At 48.6% G+C, this 19,733-nt stretch overlaps 2 protein-coding genes across 5 annotated transcripts in view; both read left to right on the top strand.

The window, feature by feature from the left end:
• Positions 1-286: 286 nt before the first annotated feature.
• On the top strand, positions 287-8,300 carry CDK2AP2 (cyclin dependent kinase 2 associated protein 2). Of its 2 annotated transcripts, none has more exons than XM_033157679.1 (4): positions 287-699; positions 6,019-6,119; positions 6,430-6,562; positions 7,644-8,300. In XM_033157679.1, exons 1-4 carry the CDS (start codon positions 597-599, stop codon positions 7,709-7,711), a joined length of 405 nt encoding a protein of 134 aa, XP_033013570.1. In that variant the 5' UTR covers positions 287-596; the 3' UTR covers positions 7,712-8,300. The 2 variants fall into 2 exon arrangements, with proteins under 2 accessions (XP_033013570.1, XP_033013580.1); XM_033157689.1 differs by having other exon boundaries at positions 597-695.
• Positions 8,301-12,290: 3,990 nt separating this feature from the next.
• PITPNM1 (phosphatidylinositol transfer protein membrane associated 1) overlaps positions 12,291-19,733 on the top strand; it is a 33,718-nt gene continuing 26,275 nt past the window's right edge. For 2 of the 3 annotated variants that reach the window (XM_033157703.1, XM_033157712.1), the window contains exons 1-4: positions 12,923-13,024; positions 18,574-18,666; positions 18,867-19,081; positions 19,206-19,327. In XM_033157703.1, coding sequence (XP_033013594.1) covers positions 18,589-18,666; positions 18,867-19,081; positions 19,206-19,327 — 415 coding nt within the window. In that variant the 5' untranslated portion in view covers positions 12,923-13,024; positions 18,574-18,588. Of the gene's footprint in view, positions 12,398-12,922; positions 13,025-18,573; positions 18,667-18,866; positions 19,082-19,205; positions 19,328-19,733 lie in introns of those variants that run through there. The other variant, XM_033157720.1, reaches the window with a different exon arrangement.

Raw genomic sequence — 19,733 nt, forward strand, 5'->3', positions numbered from 1 at the left:
GGCCGCAGCCAGGCCCACTCGTCGCTATGGCGACAGACGAGAAGGGTGTTATGCTGCGCAGTGAGGTCACAGGGGGAGGGAGCGGGACACGTAGGCGCGGGCCGAGGGCGTCATCGGCAGCGGCCGCTCCGCTGGGCTCTGCTTGTTGGCTCGAGAGGAGAGGAAGGGGGGTCGGAGGCGCGCGTGCTCGCTCCTCTCAGGGTCAGTCTTCCCGGAACAGTGGGCGCGAGGACCGCGGCGAAGGCACGCTCCGAGGGGGGGTGGAGCGGGCGCGGGCGCCTCCGGCTGTGAAACGCGCGTGCGCGCGCCTCCTCGGGCCGCGAGGAAGGAGCCCTCTCTTTGCCGGGGACCAAGCCGGGACAAGGCAGGAGACGAGGGAGGGGAGGGAGGGAGGAGTGGGAGACGGACGCGGCCAATTGGGAGGTGGGACCGAGGGGGTCTGCCACCAATCGGCTGAGGCAGAGGACAGAACCCTGCCAGCCGGGGGGAGTGCTTGCGGGAGCCTCCCCGCCAATCCGAGGAGCGGCAGCCGCGGCCGGAGCCGGAGCAGCGCGCCAATCGCGGGCCAGCCAGCACCAGAGAGCGCGGAGTCGGGGATGTCCTACAAGCCCATCGCGCCTGCCCCCACCAGCTCCGGAGCCGCCGGCACCAGCAGCAGCAGCAGCAGCGCCAGCCCCGCCCCCGGAGCCCCGCCGGTCGGTAAGAGACAACCCCCCCCTCTCTCCGCCAGCCCCGTCTGCCGGCCGCGCCTGGCCCCAGCCGGTCCCCGCGGCCGGGCAGAGCGAGGGCGCGGAGGCGGCACGGCGGAGTCGCCTGGGCCGTGGCCGGCGCTTCCGAGTCTCCTCCTCCTCCTCCTCCTCGTCTTCTCTCTGTGTCTCTTCCTCTCCCTCCCTCCAGCCCCCGGCCAACCCCGGCAGGGTTTTCCCGGCCTTTTGCAGCTGCTTTTCAGTACAGGACTCCGGTCTCCTCGCCGCGAAAGGAGAGGTGTGCATCCTGGAATTAGGATTTACTGTGTACGTGATTTTTAAAAAGGAAAAAAGGGACATCCTAACTCATTCAGACCGTGCGAATGTGCTTTACTCGTCACTGCGTTCCTCCTATGTAGGAAGAGCATCAGCTGTTCGGGGAATCCTGCCGGGGAAAACAAAATGAAAGTTGAATTCTTAGGAAAGCCGTGTGTGAGGCGGAAAGGCATGTTTAGAGTGAATCAGCAAACCCCCTTCCCTACCCAGAAATCTGCCCCGCTGTGTTCGTGGCTGATGTCGCCTGAATGACTTCTTGGATAAGCAAGGAGGGGTGAAACTATAGAGTGTAGTGGCGCGGCAGGTTCCTCTGTCTCTGTGTAACTTCGGTTTCCTTCTTGGGTGGAGCATCCTCTAGCAGGGGTGGGGAAACGCCAGGTTTCCCGGATCTCCTTCAGTCTGTACCAACACACCCAAGACCCACCAACAAAGGGAGGTGCAAACAGTACTGTTAGAGTTACAGGTGGGTAGCCCTGCTGGTCTGACATAGTCGAAACAAAATAGAAAATTCTTTCCAGTAGCACCTTAGAGAAGTGTGCATGCACACGAAAGCTCATACCAAGAACAAACTCAGTTGGTCTCTAAGGTGCTACTGGAAAGAATTTTCTATTTAGTACTGTTAGAATTAAGGATGCTTCAGAGCATATGGGCAGACCTAGGATTTGTTTTCAGTATCAGAATTGTCCTACAAAACCCACTCCTTGTTCTCCCTGTCCCTCCCCCTTAGCTTTATTAATCTCGGGAGCCTCATTCAGAAGAATTTTTAAAATCACATTTTTCTTGCTGCTGTTAAACAATCTTTGCTGATCTACTGCAGATCAGAGATCTTTCTACCTGTGGATCCTGGTCTATCTTCTGCCTACCGCAGCCTTGTATCATGTGGCAATGCACAGGTACCATGAGGAAAAAATATGGATAGGGATAGTAATTCCTCAAAGTGTTTGGATCCTAGTATTGGGGCTTAGATTCCATTTCATATTTTTTTTTACATCATTTTAGGATTTGAAAGATACTGGCTGAACTTCACTCAGAGCCTGCCTGCCTGCCCGCCACAGTTGGGTAATGGGAAGGATTTATTCCCAGGAACATTGGCTTTTAACCCTCTTCTTTTATGTATCTTGGCTTGCTTCCAGGAGATATCTGAAGCTACTTGCTATGCCAGCACCTTTCTCCAGTACACATTCCCTCTTTTTAGCACACTTCTATCTGAAATCTGTAGGTTAAAAGACTAGGGTGGGTGGGTGTGATTCCATTTTTCAGATGACTGGGATCTAGCTCCCTTGACCTGCTGAATGTGTAGCAATTTAAAGCACTTTATATATATCCAGAAGTTATGTTTGTGGTTGCTGCTTGTTTTGGCTAAAACCTTGAGAGTAAGGTAAGAAAGGCCAGCACCTGCCCTTGGTGTGAAGCCATTGGCTGCACATCATTGAAGAGTTGATAGAATACCACCTTTATTAACAGTTTAAAGAAAGCTGGCTATATATTTCTGTATTAGCTTTTGAAAACTATTGTGAAGGAGCACTTACCTTAACACAGTTCTACAGGAAGCATCTGCAATGTTGTGTGTGGTTTTGGTGGCTTTGCTTGTGACAGCTGTAAGTGCATCTGTTGCACAAACAAAAGCACACAACTAAACGGGGCAGAAAATGTAGGCTCGACTTTACAGTAACAAATGCGGTTAGCTAATAATCTCTATAATGGCCCAGTCTCTGATTCAATGAAGTAATCCTCTTAATAAAGTAGCTGCTGTTCTTCTCTTTCTGGAACTCTCAAATCAAAATAATTAACTTGCTTTCAATCTCCTTTCCCCCTACAAATTGACTCCAGATGCTTCACAAACTACATACTTAAACTCTTATTACTGGCACAACAGCTCCCACTCTGCTTGTAAAGAATCTGAAAATGGGAATTTTCTCAATTAAGGTCTCAATGTTTGCAGACTTTCTATTTTTAGAAACTATCAGAGCTTAATAGTTTCAGTGGTTCTTAGTCTGATTAGTAGCATGTGCACACACCCTTCATGCATGCATAATATATTTATTTATTAACAGTATTTGCTGATTTATAACATCAATTGTAGAAGTGATGGATTGTTGCTATTGGCTGATGCTCGCATGGGTAGGGTGAGAAATGCACAATGAGGGTGGCAGCAAGGAATGGTGGTGGAATTCAAACTAATGGAGGATAGTGACATATTCTTACCAGCCTGTGGAGGTGGCTGCTCTTTTGGCTCTCGCCGTATAAGAGAACAACTGTTGCCTTTATACGTTGGGCTGCAGGAAGCTAAGGCAAAACCACAAGCTTCTGTGGTCAGCACTGAAAAAGCCTGGGGGAAGTGCTGAGCGTTCATTTGATCAGTACATTTTAATTGTTCATGCTGTTCTGTCTTTAAAAAATCTTGTTGACATTTTCAAGGGAAAATAAATAAAGCAAGATCACACCTAGATGCAATTCGATATTAGAATCTAAAGTGAGAGACAAGTTGTTGTGAGGGCGGGGGATTGCTTTTAGTTCAGGCCTAACAAAGGAAGCTTGGTTATTAAAACACAGATGTGCATGAGCAACTGTTACATTTCCAGACTGGCAAAAATGGATAGGAGTAAACTAGACATTCTTGAACTGCATTCAGATCTAACACCCCAAACATGGTATATGTAGTTCTCTAATACCATATGTGTGCCAGTGAATTGACTGGCTACATTTTTTACAACTATCATTGCATTCATTGTTACTAATATGATTTCCCCTCTTTCTGTGTGAAGGGAAAGGCCATACACTTTATTCTGAGATAATAATACTGTAATAATAATAATAATATTTATTATTTATACCCCGCCCATCTGGCTGGATTTCCCCAGCCACTCTGGGCGGCTTCCAACAAAAATCAAAATACATTAAAATATCACACATTAAAAGCTTCCCTAAACAGTAGCAGTATGGCATTTTAAAAACAAACAAAAACCCCACCATATATTTCAGGTAATCCCAATTCCCCATCACAGGCCTAAACAATCTCTCTTGTTCAGACATAGGCAAACTCAGCCCTCCAGATGTTTTGGGACTACAACTCCCATCATCCCTGGCTAACAGGACCAGTTGTCAGGGATGATGGGAGTTGTATTCCCAAAACATCTGGAGGGCTGAGTTTGCCTATGCCTGCTCTTGTTAGTGGAAGGAGAATGAATGAAGTGTTTCATGATTGTGTACATGAAAACTTGATGTCCTGTCAACCTTTGTAGGAAAATACTAGCCAGGAATATTTTTATAGTCACCATCATCATACTATATAATTTCCAATTGGTCAGTCTTGCAAATAAATCCCTCAAAGTTGCTACCTGCATTCTTGTGCATGCTTGTGTAATCACTTGTGATATATAGCTGTCTCGAAAAGAAAGCACGTGTACATTTTTTAAACTTCATGGGAAGATGGTTGTGAATTAGTTTGTCCTGTTTTGCAATGGAAGTGGGTGATACGAATCCTGCATTTTAATCGTTAAGAGCCCGTGATGTGTGTCTAGGACTGGCAATGAATTAATTCCTGATGTAGGAACCACACCCAGTCCCCTTTCCCCTACTGTAGACTTACAGGACAAGTTGCAACAAAAATAACTCCTCTTCTTTTTCCAGCTGTGTGATTTGTGCCAACCATATTGCATAAGTGTTCAGGGAGAAGCTAGGATGGTCATTTGATTTGAGTATCAGGAGCAGCAGCTTTCTGTCCATGGAGTGTTTGAAAGGCATGTGAGTCACGCACTGCCCAGCCCTTGACTGGCAGTGGCCATGCCCACACTGGAAAGGCAGGGAAGGACAGAGTATATCAGCTTAGAGCATGGTGCTGGTAATGCCGAGATTGCAAGTTTGTCCCCTGTATGGGACGGATGCATGTTCCTGGGCAGGATGATGCTCAGGGTCCCTTCCAACTGCGATTCTATGATTCTATACCCCTCACAAGAACTTAACAGTGGTACCTTGATTCTCAGACTTAATCCGTTCCGGAAGTCTGTTCCAAAACCAAAGCGTTCAAAAACCAAGGCGCACTTTCCCATAGAAAGTAATCCAAAATGGATTAATCTGTTCCAGACAGTTAAAAACAACTCCTAAAATAGCAATTTAACATGAATTTTACTATCCAAAGAGACCATTGATCTATAAAATGAAAGCAATAGACCAGGCTGCAGTCTACTACCCAGTATAAAAAACTGGCAGTGATCTACCCATTGCCATTGGAGGGATGAGCGTGTGGGGTGTGTGAACGGGGAGTTCAAGGGGGGAGGGAAGGAAAGGGTGGCAAAAGTTCTCTCTCTGAGGAGACAGTCGGCTTCCCCCCCCCCCCCGGCCAGCCTTTCGGGACCCCCCGCGCACCTTCCTCACCTTCAGGGCTGGCACAAGCAACCCCCACCACTTGGGTGTGTTCTCCTCACTTAAGAACTCTTACTGCAGCAGTGGCGCCAGCATCCTGCCTGCGTTGACCCACGCCCTGTGAGGGGGTGCCGCAGCAGTCACTTCTGAGGCCGAGCCACTTGCCGTTGCTCTGGGGCCCAGAGCGGCAGCCGTGGGCAACACCCGGTACTAGAGGAGGGGGTGGTTGCTGTGGCAGCACGGCCTTCCCTCGCTCAGCACCGGCTGCGGCAGGACATCCGGAAGCGGAGAAGGGGGTCATTGATGCTGCAGCCACTTCTGGGTGTTACCAGTGACCGGCGCGGCCGCCGCTGAGTAAGGGAAGTCCAGGTCGGGCAACAAGCAAGCAGGCAATGGAAGTGTGGCACTCAAAACTGAAATGCACCCCCCGAACGGAGTACATTCGGATTCCAAAAAAGGTTCAAAAACCGGAACACTCATTTCCGGGTTTGAAGCGTTCGGGTTCCAAGTAGCTAATGATCTAAGCTGTTTGAAAACTGAGGTACCACTGTAATGAGCATTGTTAAGTCTGGTATAGGAGAGAACCCGGGACACTGTTGACTAAATTCCCCATCTCTTCTCTTACTACTTTCAGCCACGAGTGTCCCATCTCCATCTGGAGCCATCTCTGGAGCTTCTGCCCCCTTCCGACCTCTCTTCAACGATTTTGGGCCCCCTTCGATGGGCTACGTGCAGGTGAGTTTCTGCTTTGGAATTGGGGGGGGGGTGAGATCTTGCTGGCTGGTGGAACTAATTAGGAAAACTGTGCAATGACAAGCATTCAATCTGTGCAAGCATCGCAGCCTGTCAGACAGAACAGCCCCCCTTTTTACTCCTATTGTGTTCTGTTCTGGGTGTTCTCCCCACCCCACCAGTCAATTTAGGGGGGCATGGGGAGAAGAGATGGGAAGAAAGTCCTGTTGCGCAAGCGGAAGCCCTTCTGGGGCTCATTGGGGGAATCCTGCCCAGAGTGCCTTTCACTTTTTTCCTGTCCTTGATCTTACAGGCTATGAAGCCACCAGGTGCCCAAGGCTCCCAGAGCACATACACAGACTTGCTTTCAGTCATTGAGGAGATGGGCAAGGAGATTCGACCTACCTACGCAGGCAGCAAGAGCGCTATGGAGAGGCTGAAGCGAGGTAGGAAGCTTCCAGAGAGATGAGTGCCTTCTGGTCATGGGATGTGGGAGCACATGAAACAAGTCATTCTAGCCCTACAATGTCTACGTAAGCCTGGAACTGAGTGAATTTATGAAGTCCCAAATGTAACCCAATCTTCCAAAAGGCTCTAGAAACAATGACTCACAAATCAGACGTGACACTTGTCCTTTTTTGTGGGCGGGGGGTAGAATTACTTGTTTGTTAAATTTGTAGCCTGGCTTTCCTCCAAATGATTCTCAAGGCAGCTAACACACATAAAACATAATACTCCAGTAAGAAGGCAATAAAAAAAATTAAAACAGGCAAGCAAAACAATAAAAATAGCCAGTTAAAACCAATTACAGTTTATTTACACATCAGCTTATGGGCCAAAGACCTATCTATATAAAAAGAATGTTGTCTGCTGGCAGGTCACTCAGAGGCAGTCCCTCTCAGAGCCTGGGAGCAGCCACCAAGAAGGCCCTCTTGTGATTTCTTAAATGTTACTTGCTGTTGTTCAGAGCTATGAATTTTGTAAATGATTGGTTTAGCAATATCATCCAATTAACCCTTCATAACAGTTTCTTTACCCTTGAAAAGTTAGTTTCAAGCTCTGTGCTTGCCCAGGCAGAAATTGAGGGGGAAGTGTCTCCCTTGCCTTAAAGACAACTCCCAACGTAATTGGTCAACTCTGCAATTTTGAATGCAGGTAGCTGCATTATACTGGGAACAGGTAGAACCTGCTGGATTAGCATTTCTGTACCCCATGCGTATAACCCTTGCTTACAGTAAAGTGTTGACCTACTTTTGCAAGCGGGTTGTCTAGCTGTCCTCTGTACCTTCCTCTGCCTTCCTGCTTGTACCTTTGCTTCACTTTATACAAACACATTTGTATAAAAGGCCGCACGATACACTTTTTCTGTATGAATTAGATTTCAGCATGCATGTGATGGCATACACAAAAGCCTGGCATGGGCGAGGTATGCTGCAGTTGTGAATTTTAGCAAACAAGGGACTGATGAGTTGGTACAATGAAACTGATTGCTCAGTGTGTCTTAAGTCTTGTGCCCTTCCTTTGCAGGAATTATTCATGCCCGGGCGCTGGTTAGAGAGTGTCTGGCAGAGACAGAGCGCAATGCCCGAACGTAACAGTCGCTTCCTCCTGGCGCTGCCCCTGGAGGACTCTGGCACTTTCTGGCCAATCAACATTTTGGAATCTGGAGATTTCCCCCCACCCTCACCCCTTCAAATCTTTCCACCAATCAGTGTCTCAAGTCCTAGAACTGTGATCACCTTCAAAGACCTTTACACCAATTGGCGCCTAATAATCTGAAGTTTCTACTGCATCACAGAACTTCCCACCAATTGGCACTCTGGGAGTAGATGCAGAAAAGAGTTTGTTGCTTACACCTTCTGGTCAACTGATGAGAATAATAGCTAGTAGCAAGTCTATGTCTTTATAAATGCAAGATTTTTTTAAAATAAATAAATAACAGGAAAAAGTTGGAATTTGGATTGCTTATTTTTCGCTGTGGTTTTCTATTTTATCCCACCATGTGGTGGTGAAGGAAGTAGTCTCTTCCTCACTAAGACATTACCGAGGTCCCATAGTGGAAGATGTGCTTTTTTTTTCAGTAAAGCAGCACAAGGTCTTTCCCACCACTTGTAAAAGAAGCCTCAGCCAGCAGTCACTGAGCCTGTATTGGGAAACTTGTAATAAAATATTTCTACTCCTATCTAATCTGTCTATGCTGTTATTACTGGGTCAAAGCTCCAATCTCATGCTGTTCTGTAAAGTTGTCCCAAATTCCTCCTCAGTTTTTGTTGGTTTTTGAGGGTATTGTTGGTAAGTTTCTGGTTGCTCCTGCTTTAACCATGGAAAACCAAGCCAGGTTCTTTAGAAGAGGCCTAACATGATGCCTGTCTTCGCACTCGGTTCCTTCATTGCAGAAGAGATTATCTCCAAACGAGAAATGAAACTAGCCTTGGTGCCTCAGTACAAAATTGGTTTTTATTCCATTTGGCTCTTACTCAGGATTATACTGGGCTCCTGTTTCATTCTCAGGATTATACTGGGACAAGGCTGCATGCTATGAACATAGCTAGATTCTATGAATGGAGCATGGGTCTCCAAAGCAAGGTGTGTCCGAGATTTGCATGTAAGAAGTGGCTAAGAGTGGCTTGCTCATGCCTGCTATCTATGAGTAAGTAAGCACTCTCTTTCTGTCTGGATTCTCTTCCACAAATGGCCTGCCTTCACATTAAAGCTGGGAGGTAAACTTTGGTTGTGTGTTTGCTGGTGTAAAGTGTCCTTCAGCCCTTCAGGCCACTACTGACTGGTAATTCATGATGTGCCCAAAGGTGAGATGAGAAGGTGATTTGGTCTGGGCTACCTTAGAAAAAGGCAGGGGGTGGCAAATATTCCAAACCTGTTAAGCCTAAAATGTCCCTTTTGTTTTCTAGAGACCTTTGGCCACTTGAAAAGTGCAGAACGGGGTTGCACATTTGGTCCAAGAATACTTGCTAAGTCTTAAAAGCTTTTATTAGAACTGAAGGGGGGTTTGTTTATTAAGAAATTTTTATACTGCTTCCTGTAATAGCCTTGAGGTGGTGTAAACAATTTAAAATGCAATACAATGCAGTAAAATAAATGCAGCTGAAAGCAATTAAATCAGATGCTGGAGCTAAGCAACAGCAAAGGTTAGGAAACAAGTTTTAAGCAGGTGCTGAATTAACGTTTTGCTTTTTAATGTTTTTTTAAAAAAAATAAAATTGAATTATGAACACAGTTTGGTTGATTGATGTATAATCCTAATTTGCTAGTAAGCTCTGTTCAGATAACTAAGCCTTACTTGCAAGTAGAGGTGTGTAAAAATGGATCTAAGGAGTCATCTGAGTAGTTTTGGCTTTTGTGTTTGATAAATTGTCTGACTGTGCAGCAGTATAAACAATATTAAATGCTACCCTTTGAGACTCATCTTCTTAAGAATGCCCAGTTGTACTTCGATCTTTGTCTGCCTTTAATGAGAAGATGCATCCTAGGCGTAGTAGGTGAAACAAAAATCTCTTTATTTTGAAAGCTTTTTAAAGAAAGCCCCTTTTGTGTGCAGTAGGTCTGTGTTCTGGGGGGGTTCTCCTGACCCACTGGAGCGGATTTGGGGAAGGAGAGCCCCATTGTGCTGGTGGGAGCCCTTGCACTGTCTTCTCTCAGCACACCAGTTCAGTTGAATCCAGGCCTCTTTGTGCAAGTATCTGGGGTAGATTTTTCTCTTGTCACTCATGAGATAGTTTCATAGAATCAGAATCTTAAGAGTTGGATGGCACCCCAGGGGTCATCTAGTCCAACCCCCTGCCATGCAGAAAGTCAGAACTAGATTATTCCATACCTATATCCACATGGAAGTCAGTATCAACAAATTTCACAGATGTGGGAGAAAGTAATAGTTCCTTTGGCTTGTGACATCCTTTGAGAGCTTGGGAAATGTGCGTTTCCTGTGGCAGAAGCATAACCTTGAGAGAAACATGCAAGGGACTGCAAAAGAAAGTGATAGGCAGTATTGTGTAAAAGTGATTCTGTGTAAAAGCCTGAAGGATACAGCTGCAGTTAAATATTTTTCATTAGCCAGGCTACAGTGCTAAGCCAAAAATCTATGTTCTAATCTATCAGATCAATGAGAACCACCACTGTCTTCTTTGACGTTGCATATTGCAGGAAGAAGCTCTTCAAATATACAAGCAGCCTCGGAATGTGAAATAAAATGTACATCTAGGATTTAATTTCAAGAATGATAACATTTGATGGAGTAAAATGGTGCTGTTTTAAAAGTTAATGGTGTTACATTAAATGCACTTAATCATTTTGTTAGCTGTTTAGTTTTGGGAAAGAGATGTGTTAAGAAAGAAATGAGGTCACATGGCTCTTAAGTGAACTGTTTATACTGAGCTGTGATTTGTAGAAATTTGAGACTGGAGGAGGGAGAGAGATGCAAAATATATGTGTACCTTAACCTAAGGAGCAATGTTTCCGACTGTACACTTATCAGAGATTGAGTCCTGTTTAAATCAGTGAGGTTTATTGATCAAGGTGCAAAGGATCATCCCTCTCAGCCAGTGTTTCTTTCCAGGAGTAGGACGTCTGTGGCCCAGCAGATGTTTTTGGGACTCCCAATTCTCATCAGCCCCACCATGGCCAATAGGTGGAGAAAATGAGAGTTGCAGTATAGCCAGAAGTTACCTGCTGCTGGTGTGTGTGTGTGTGTGCGCACGCACATTCAGTGAAACAAGTTGTGGACCTTGAAGAATGAATGCTTTGTTAGCAGCAGTTCAAAACAAAGAAATGGGAAGCTGAAATTAGTAGCAAACTGGAATATACCACAGTGCAGAACAAAATGACCTGCCAAACTATGCCACCACAAAGAACACTCTAAAACTAATGTGTATAAAAACAAGATTGCATTGGAATGTGAATATCCCAACTTGCAACATTCTAAATCCAGATATACCATACATTTTGATAAAGGAGTTGTACTGGTAGTTTCCCTTTTACCCTCTTCCTAGTGTTAAAGGTGCTCTTGTTCACTTCTGTGTAGACGCGCAGGTCAGGCTACTTGCTTAGATCCCTTTCCTAAGTAGCTACAAAAAAGCTGGAGCTCAGCTGGGTGTGGTGTTTTCAACATGAATACTCTGGATACAAGGGCTAAATATGAAAACATAAATTCCTTAGGAAGTGGCAATGTACTAAATATGCAAAAGGTTGGATCTAAATTGAACCTTGCCTAGTAATGTAAGTGTATTTATTCTGAGAAGGGACTTGCTGTTAAAAGAGTTGCCCATTACCAAATTGGAATGCTGTAGTTCTGAAATCAGCTGAACCGGCATTCAGCGGAGGTTAAAATAATGTGCTTTTGTTCTCTATTGTCGTCAACAATAATAATAGGAAGGTGATTGAGAATATAGGCTTGTTATTTTACTTTTTAAATATTTGCAAAAGAAGCTGTACTGTATGGTGGGAAATATGACAGCAAGTTGTATGGCAGCCTGCTCCTTCATCTGGCATAAACACTGGGGCTGTTACTGGACATGGGATGTATGTCTGAATGCTGAATTAATTTTGTCCTATGGAAAAAGTGATATTTCTGTTACTTACACAATAGTATTAGTGTAATGCTTGTTTTGCTAATACCTCTCATACACATAAACGCTGCAAGGCTTATTGGAGACCTACAGTGCACTCAATGGGAAGGAGGGGCACTGTGATTCTAAGCAGGCAGGGTGTGTGCGGGGCTTTGTCAGAGCGATGAAAGTCAGCGAGAGGGACAATCTGCTGGCGATCAGTTTAGTTTTGACAGTTCGAATGTGGGTCTAACGCAAACGTCTTCCATAGCTGAGTGCCGCTTAAAATAAATAAACCATGCGTGGTTTTTCTAAATATATAATGTCGATAATTGGGGGACTTGCGCACCAATATGTTCTGGAGCCTTCTTTAGCCGTGACGCCCCTCCACAACTGCCCGTTCCTTTGGGTTATTGATGTCACCGGCATCTTGACGTCACTGGCGTTTCCCGGGTAATGAGCTGTGATGTCACAGGAGGAGGAGTGCGAGAGAAGAACGCGCGCGCCGAGATCCCCCCCCCTTTCCAAGCTACGGGGCGCAGTTTCTATGGAAACCTCAGCCTGTGCTAAAAAAGGACTGGGTTGGCAAGAGGCCTCGCTCGCTCCTACGAGTCTCGAATCCAAAGCCTGAAGGGAACCCCGGGGCTTCGGCATCCTTCCGCGGCCCCCGCTTGCGCGCTGCTGGATTGCATTGGTGCTTCGCGACACCTCCTCGGCTGCGTGGTGTGTGCTTGCATCCCAAGCTCTGCGCATAATAAACGTGACTCTACCGCCGCCGGCGCCCCCCCCCCCGGTCCAGTCTACCTCGGAAGATCCCCGCGCTCGAGGCTCCACGCTGCAACTGCTGCCCCCAGCGCCGCTCCCTCCTCCCCCTGCTTCTCCACCGCCTTGCACGGAGCCTGCCTCCTCCCGCTGCCCCCACCACCTCTGCACTCCTTCACACGAACCGCGTTTCCTTCCCCTGCCCGATCCCCTCCCAGTCACGCTCTCTCCTCCCCCCCCCCCGCTCCTCCCCAAGCAAGGACGGCGAGACTGCGGCTGAGCGAGCGCGCTTCTCTGCTGCGGCGACGCGGTCGGCCCGGCTCGCTTCGCCTGTCCCTGCCCGGACGAGACCCCCGCCTGCCTCCCGTGCCGCCCCCGGCCGCCCAGCCCCACACCATGATCCCGCAGCAGGAGCCGATGCCCGGCCGCGCGCGAGTAGCGCGGGGCAGCAGCGCGAGGATGGGTGCAGGGGGGCAGACTCTGTGAGGCCGGCGCTCCCTACTCCTTCGCCCGGCCGCCCCCCGAGCCCCGTCGCAGGCAGCATACCGCTGCTCACCCCGCCGCCGGCAGCCCTCCAGCGAGCCACAGGTCTGGGCCCGGGAGCGGGTGGCAGCCGTGTGGGTCCACGCAGGGCAGGGGCGCCGCGTGGAGCAGGGAGGAGAGGGAGCGGGGCTGGGAGCCCGGGGAGAGGGGTGTGCATGCTTGGGGTGCAGAAGGAGCGCGGGGAGCTGCAGAAGGCGCCATGGGGGGGGCCCGCAGGGAGAAGTGGGTGCGTTGCTTCCTGGGCCCCTGAAAGTGAAACCATGTGGCCCAGCGCGTCTTCCCCACTTCTAGAAACCGCTGTAGGGTAGGATTGGAACTCAGTGCCGACCGCTCTGTGGGGCTTAGGTGGCTCCGTTCTCCCGCGTCTGGATCTCTGCCCTGCGTGAAGGGATGTGGCGCTAAACGACGTACATTCAGCCTGGCTTCTCTGGCTCTCCCTGAGAGTTTGTGGGCTTTGCTGAGGCTTGCCTCGAGCCTTGGTTCAAATGTTTGCTGGAGTTTCGCCACTCGAAGCCCCTGGGCTTGACGGAGTCTTGGCTGCTGGGCGGGGATGCGCTTGAGCTGCTGCTTCTTGCGTTGCTCTGTCAGGTTGCCATCATGTGCGCCCCCCCCCCCCCAGTAGGGCTCCTGTGCCTTGTATGTCGTAAAATGAGCGCAGGAGCGGAAGGCTTCGCAAGCGGTAGGGTAAACAGCACCTTCTAACTTAGACTGTGCTAGGGTTACTGAAGGTGTGTGGGAAAGGGATAGCAACGCTTTATTTTTTTTGGTCAGGGCAAGCATATTGAAACCCCGGCTGTTAGGTGGGAGTGAGCTCAGTGTTTCTTGAGGCGAGTGTGCTTTGTGGCAGCTTTGCTTCCGTTCTCCTTAGCCAAACACCAATTTGGAGCTCAAAACGCCAAGAAGCAAACAAAAATTCATAGCGTCCTGAGTTTAGGGCTAAACTACTGAAGACCCTGCAATACAATCCTGCATATGTTTACTCAGAAGTATGTCGGATGGACGCTAGTGTAGACTTTCCCCCAGCAAGTGTGCTTAGTAAACTCTGCAGTTCTGCAGCCGAATCCAGTGCATAAGTAACGTTGCAGTCCTAACCCCTAACTCCATTTACCTGGGTGTATACTGCACTGGATTGAATAGGGCTTACTTCTGAGCAGACAGGGTGAAGATGGCACTCCAAGTGTACCTAGGAGTGAACCTTAAACATATTCCATCCTGTTCTCTATCATCTTTCTATTGCCCATTTAAACGCTGACAGTTATTTGGTCTGGATAAAAGAGAGCATGTTCCCATCAAGTGTGTGTGTGCATATTTGCATGTGTAGGCTGGAATTTGAACTGCTGAGGCTGGGAGGTTTGCAAAAGAAAACAAGATGCATGTTAAATGCGTATTTGGCCAAGGGGATTGCTTGCATCTGAGACATGAGAGTGCTTGGGCATGAAGTTATTGCTGGACATGACTTTATAAGGGAATATGAAATTCTGTTAAGAGGCTCGCTGGTACAGTTCTTGGGAACAAACCAACTTCATATGAAACATGAATAGGGCACTGTGTTTGCTCTTTAATCTTTTGACTCAGGCATGGTTCCACCCCACTCTCCCCCCCCCCAAAACAATAATTTCCCTCTGAGGTCTCAGGTGATCACAGCTGGAGATGAGAATATTGTGCGAGATGCACATGAAGAAGTTTCTCTGGTGATGCTTTAGTGGAAGGGGTTTTGTTTTTCAAGCTCAGAATCTTAAATACTGAGCCTTGGAAGAAGTACGGTTGCAAATGATTACTTGGTAGTGAAGGAGCCTGGGGTAGGGATGTCACGTCCCCTTGGAGCGAGCGACACAGCAGGGATGCCTTTTGAGCTGCCTCCGTGTGTTATGCTCAGCCCACCTTTTCCCATACAGACATCTCTGGCAATGGTACAGGTTGCTGACTAGTGCTTACTGCCTATGCTGTGTTATTTTGAATACGATGGTGGGCAGTCTTCTGACAACTAACAGCGCTGTTTTCAGGATCTGGAGTGCAAGAATTTGTGAGGACTGATGTAGTGTAGCAGTTAAAGTGTGAGATGAGAGTCAAGCCTCAACTCTTCGTATGCATGGGGATTATAACACTGGACAGCCTTGCAGGGCTGTTGTTTAGATTACTGAGATAATATATGTTATATTTTGAAATGCTTTAAATGTGCTACATAAATCCTTAAGTATTAAGTAAAGCTGAGTGTTGGTGCAAAGTGCAAGGGCCAAGAGGCAGAGCAGGAGGATGTGTGGGCATGGCAGGGAACATACAGGAGAACTGTCCGCTATTGAAGTTGCAGACTTATTTCCTGGCAGGACTCCTGTGCCTTTAAAGGTTTCACAATAGGCAGAGATTCAGGCTGAACACACACCCCTGCCAAGAATCCTGGGAACTGTAGTTTGTTAAGGGTGCTGAGAATTGTAGCTCTGTGATGGGTAAACTATAGTGCCTGGGATTCTTTGGAGGGTGAGGGATATGCTTAGAACAGGGGTCAGCAAACTTTTTTAGGAGGGGGTTGGTTCACCGCCCCTCAGACCTTGTGGCAGGCCGGATTGCGTGCGTTGGAGGGGGCTTCTCTCTCTCCCCCAGCCCCTTCCCTCCCCCTGCTTTCCTACCTCCTCCACCACTCTGCCTGCGGTTGGAAGCTGATGGCAGTGGCGACACCCCTCCTTTCCAGGCCAGATTTTCTGGGCACCAGGTGTGGGGCCAGCAGGCGCACCAAGCTCCAGCCGAAGCCCCACGATGCGCCCGTCATGATGCCCACAGTGCAGCCATGGACAGAGAGGCCAGCGGGCGGGTGACAAGTCTGGGCCGTGCCTCAGTGCACGGGTGGTGAGGCTTTGGATTAGCTGGCACCAATCAAAGCCCAGCTCCCTTCCTCCGCAGGGCGGGGAGAAGCCAGGAGGTGGGAGGAGGTGCCGCCGTGGCGGGGTGTGTGTGTGTGGGGGGGGAATGGTGCCGGGGGGGAAAATTGGGGAAAAATGCAGCCGCCCGAACGATCACACTGATCCAAGCAGCGATTCCAGGACCATCCGTGGGCTGGATCCAGAGGGCAATTGGGCCTGATCCAGCCTGCGGACCTTAGTTTGCCGACCCATTGGTTAGAATGTGCTTAGTGGTGCCATCAAGGCAGGATTGGGGGACAAATGTCCAGAAGGAGTATGAAGGCCCCCAAATGGACTGGCTTATCACATTTAGAAGTATGTGAAGTAATACACATTACCATTTAAAAGTGTGGGTGTGGTTTTTAATGCTGAATTTCAATGCTGTGGTTTTCAACGGAATCTTCCTTCCATGGATCTACTCTACATAGGACTGAGTAGATCCATTGAAGGAGGATTCAGTTGAATACAGCTGGGTGTGCATGCAAGACTGCTAAGTCCAGAGTCAGCACTTACCTAAGTGTGCCGTTGGCTGGCAAAGCTGCACCTGTTCTATTTCTGCCTGCCATGTGGTTGTAAAAGGCATTGGAGGAGACAAAAAGATGGTGATTCTAAGTCTTTGCCAAGGTGGTTTACAGCATGCCACAAACCAAGAACTTGAAGTGCATGTTTTGGATTTGTAGGGCAGTCCTACACATGTTTTAACACCACTGGGATAGTTCAAGTCAGTAGACCATGAGACTCTTAATCTCAGGGCATGGGTTCGAGCCCCACTTTGGGCAACTCTACAATTGTATGATTCTAAGAGTTGCTCCATAATGAACATGTTTAGGATTGATGGCAAGGTACACTCATGACTTCGGCAGCCCCATACTGTGTGGGAAGGCAGAAGACCCCATCCTTAGAGAAACAAGCACTTTGAAGTTTGCTGATGTAATAACAGAGGTAAACGTAAGAGTAAGGGGAGTGTGGGGATGCATAGGCGGGAGGAGTGAAGGGGGTGTTGGATCTGCCTGTTGCATAGGCAGGTTAGAGCAAGCTAGGTGGACTTCAAACCTATGGGATCTGCTGTGTTTTTTACTAGAACCCCAAGATCCGCCAACCAGTGCCAGATACAACTAGTGGCTCAGCCAAGTGGACATATGCTAAGGATGGAGGAACAACAGGGTGCTTTGTCTGAATGCATGCTCAGCACAGGAATTAGCAATCAGTACCACAACAGGTGGTGCTGTGGGTTAAACCACAGAGCTTAGGGCTTGCTGATCAGAAGGTCGGTGGTTCGAAACCCCGTGATGGGGTGAGCTCCCGTTGCTCGGTCCCAGCTCCTGCCAACCTAGCAGTTAGAAAGCACGTCAAAAGTGCAAGTAGATAAATAGGTACCACTCCGGTGGGAAGGTAAACGGTGTTTCCGTGCACTGCTCTGGTTTGTCAGAAGCAGCTTTGTCACGCTGGCCACATGACCCGGAAGCTGTACGCTGGCTCCCTCGGCCAATAAAGCGAGATGAGTGCTGCAGCCCCAGAGTTGGACACGACTAGACCTAATGGTCAGGGGTCCCTTTACCAAAACCTAGCACAGAGGTCCTTTCACACAAAAATCCAACCCATTGGTCTCTACATAAACAACTATCTGACTTTTAGAAGACACCTGAAGGCAGCCCTGTATAGGGAAGTTTTTAATGTTTGATGTTTTAATGTGCTTTTATCATTTGTTGGAAGCTGCTCAGAGTGACTGGGGCAACCCAGTTAGATGGGCAGCACATAAAATTATTATTATTATTATTATTATTATTATTCGTATCCAAGAACCTAATGTAAGGGTGAGATGAGGGACTTTTTACTTGTTGCTATTATTAGACAACTGTGAGTCAGAAACCTTTGCCAGTCAACCAGAGAACTGGCAAGTGCTGTGGATATGCTCTCTGCTCTCCCAGGGGTTAAAGGACTCCAGAGTCCAGCAAGGAGTGGAGTGTCAAAATGGTGGCACTTCTCTCCCGGCTCCCCACCACATTTCCTTTCCAGTGTGTTGAAACTCCCTATCCTCTCATTGGCCTACAGTTGCTATGGAAACCAACCCAGTGGGTTGTAGTTTGGAATAAGGTCAAATGGGGATTTCTTTCAGGCTTCTCTCCCTCTGAGGAAGTGAGAACATAGTTAAGCGATGCCACCTTTTGTCAGAGAATCCTTGTCACCCTCATATGTGTGTAGTAATTCATCTCAACACATGCCTGTTTCCTCACAGGCTGAACTGAGGCAAAACAAAGTGCCTTTCCGGGGTTAATGAAATTATTCGCATAGGTGAAAAAGCAAAAACATTGACACAGTGCACGGGACAAAATGTCCCCCTCAAAGGAAATGAGATCTCTGTGGTAGATGTTCTGGCGGGCACTATTGTTCACATCTCAGCTGCCTTCAGCTGCCTTAACCTCACCTTCCCAGTTGAACCACACCTCCTCTCTATAGGAAGCTGCCATACCTTGAGTCAGATCATCAGACCATTGCTCCATCTAGTTCAGTATTGTCGACACTGACTGGCAGCAGCTCTCCAGAGTTTCAGGGAGGCCTCTCTCCCAGCCCTACCTGGAGATTCTGGATTTGAACCTGGGACTATAAATAGACCCCTAAGTGCACAGTGGCCACTCACATAGCTTTCCCACCTCTGTCCTGGCTGCATGTACTTATCCCCTGCTCTGCTTCGACTCACAGGGCCTGACTGCCAAAATGCTGATCAAGGAATATCACATTCTGCTGCCCATGAGCCTGACAGAGTACCAAGTGGCTCAGCTCTACATGATCCAGGTAACCTCGGTGTTGAATGAGCTGGTGGGTGCCTGCGCCAGATGGGTGTGGCTCAAGCCCTGTGATTGACAGGGCTGGCTGGCTGGGTGGGGGGGTCAGAAGCTGAGCGGGAGTGGGGCTGAGGGATATGAGAGTGGGATCGTAGGGTGAGGGATGTTGTGGGGCACAGGCTGAGCAGAGCTGGCTCTCGTGCTCCCTAGAAGAAGAGCCGCGAGGAGTCGAGCGGTGAGGGCAGTGGGGTGGAGATCCTGTCCAACCGGCCCTACAGCGATGGCCCAGGCGGCAGCGGTCAGTATACACACAAGATCTACCATGTGGGCTCTCACATCCCTAGCTGGTTCCGTGCCCTCCTACCCAAGGCAGCTCTGCAGGTGGAGGAAGAGTCCTGGAATGCCTATCCCTACACGCGAACCAGGTAAAATGGGGGGTGAACCTTGGCAGGGGAGGGGGAAAGCCGAGGGGGCCGATCAGAGGCTGGGGCCTGAGACTCAAGGCAGGTGGGGGGCAAGGCCGCCAGTTTTACCACCTTCCCCCTGCAGATACACCTGCCCCTTTGTGGAGAAGTTTTCTATTGAGATTGAGACCTATTACCGACCAGACGCTGGGAAACAGAACAATGTCTTCAACCTGAGTGCTGTGGAGCGCAGGCAAAGGATTCTGGGTGAGCAAAGACTGGGCGTCCCCTCCCCTTTTTGTGTTATGGAGGATGTTGTGGGACATGTCGATGCTGCCGTGTGGAGGAGCTGGGGCAGGTCAGGTGGTTGAGGCTAGTGAGGGATGCCTGGTGATGTTTCTTGGTGAGGCGATTCTGGTGCAAGTTTAGTCCATCGCATGTAGTGTGTCTTTCCTGTAGGGCAGGGGTGGGGAACCTCCCCTGCCTCGCCCCACCAAGTTCCCTTGGGGGAAGGTGGTCAGCACATACAAGCATAAGACAGGGCTAAATGCATACGCAAGTGCACACCCCATTCTCACTGGCTCTCACACTCACATGCCCCTATTCATGTGCACACATGTTAAGAATTCAGGACCGGGGGGGGGGGACAGGACTCCTAACAGAAGGTGTTCAG

The sequence above is a fragment of the Lacerta agilis genome, chromosome 1 (genome assembly GCF_009819535.1).
Source record: "Lacerta agilis isolate rLacAgi1 chromosome 1, rLacAgi1.pri, whole genome shotgun sequence".
Lineage (NCBI taxonomy): Eukaryota > Metazoa > Chordata > Lepidosauria > Squamata > Lacertidae > Lacerta > Lacerta agilis.

Coding starts and splice junctions, on each gene's coding strand:
- CDK2AP2 (XM_033157679.1), top strand. CDS start 597: ATGTCCTACAAGCCCATCGCGCCTGCCCCCACCAGCTCCGGAGCCGCC. Junction 700..6,018: donor CCCCGGAGCCCCGCCGGTCG/GTAAGAGACAAC, acceptor TACTACTTTCAG/CCACGAGTGTCCCATCTCCA. Junction 6,563..7,643: donor TATGGAGAGGCTGAAGCGAG/GTAGGAAGCTTC, acceptor CTTCCTTTGCAG/GAATTATTCATGCCCGGGCG.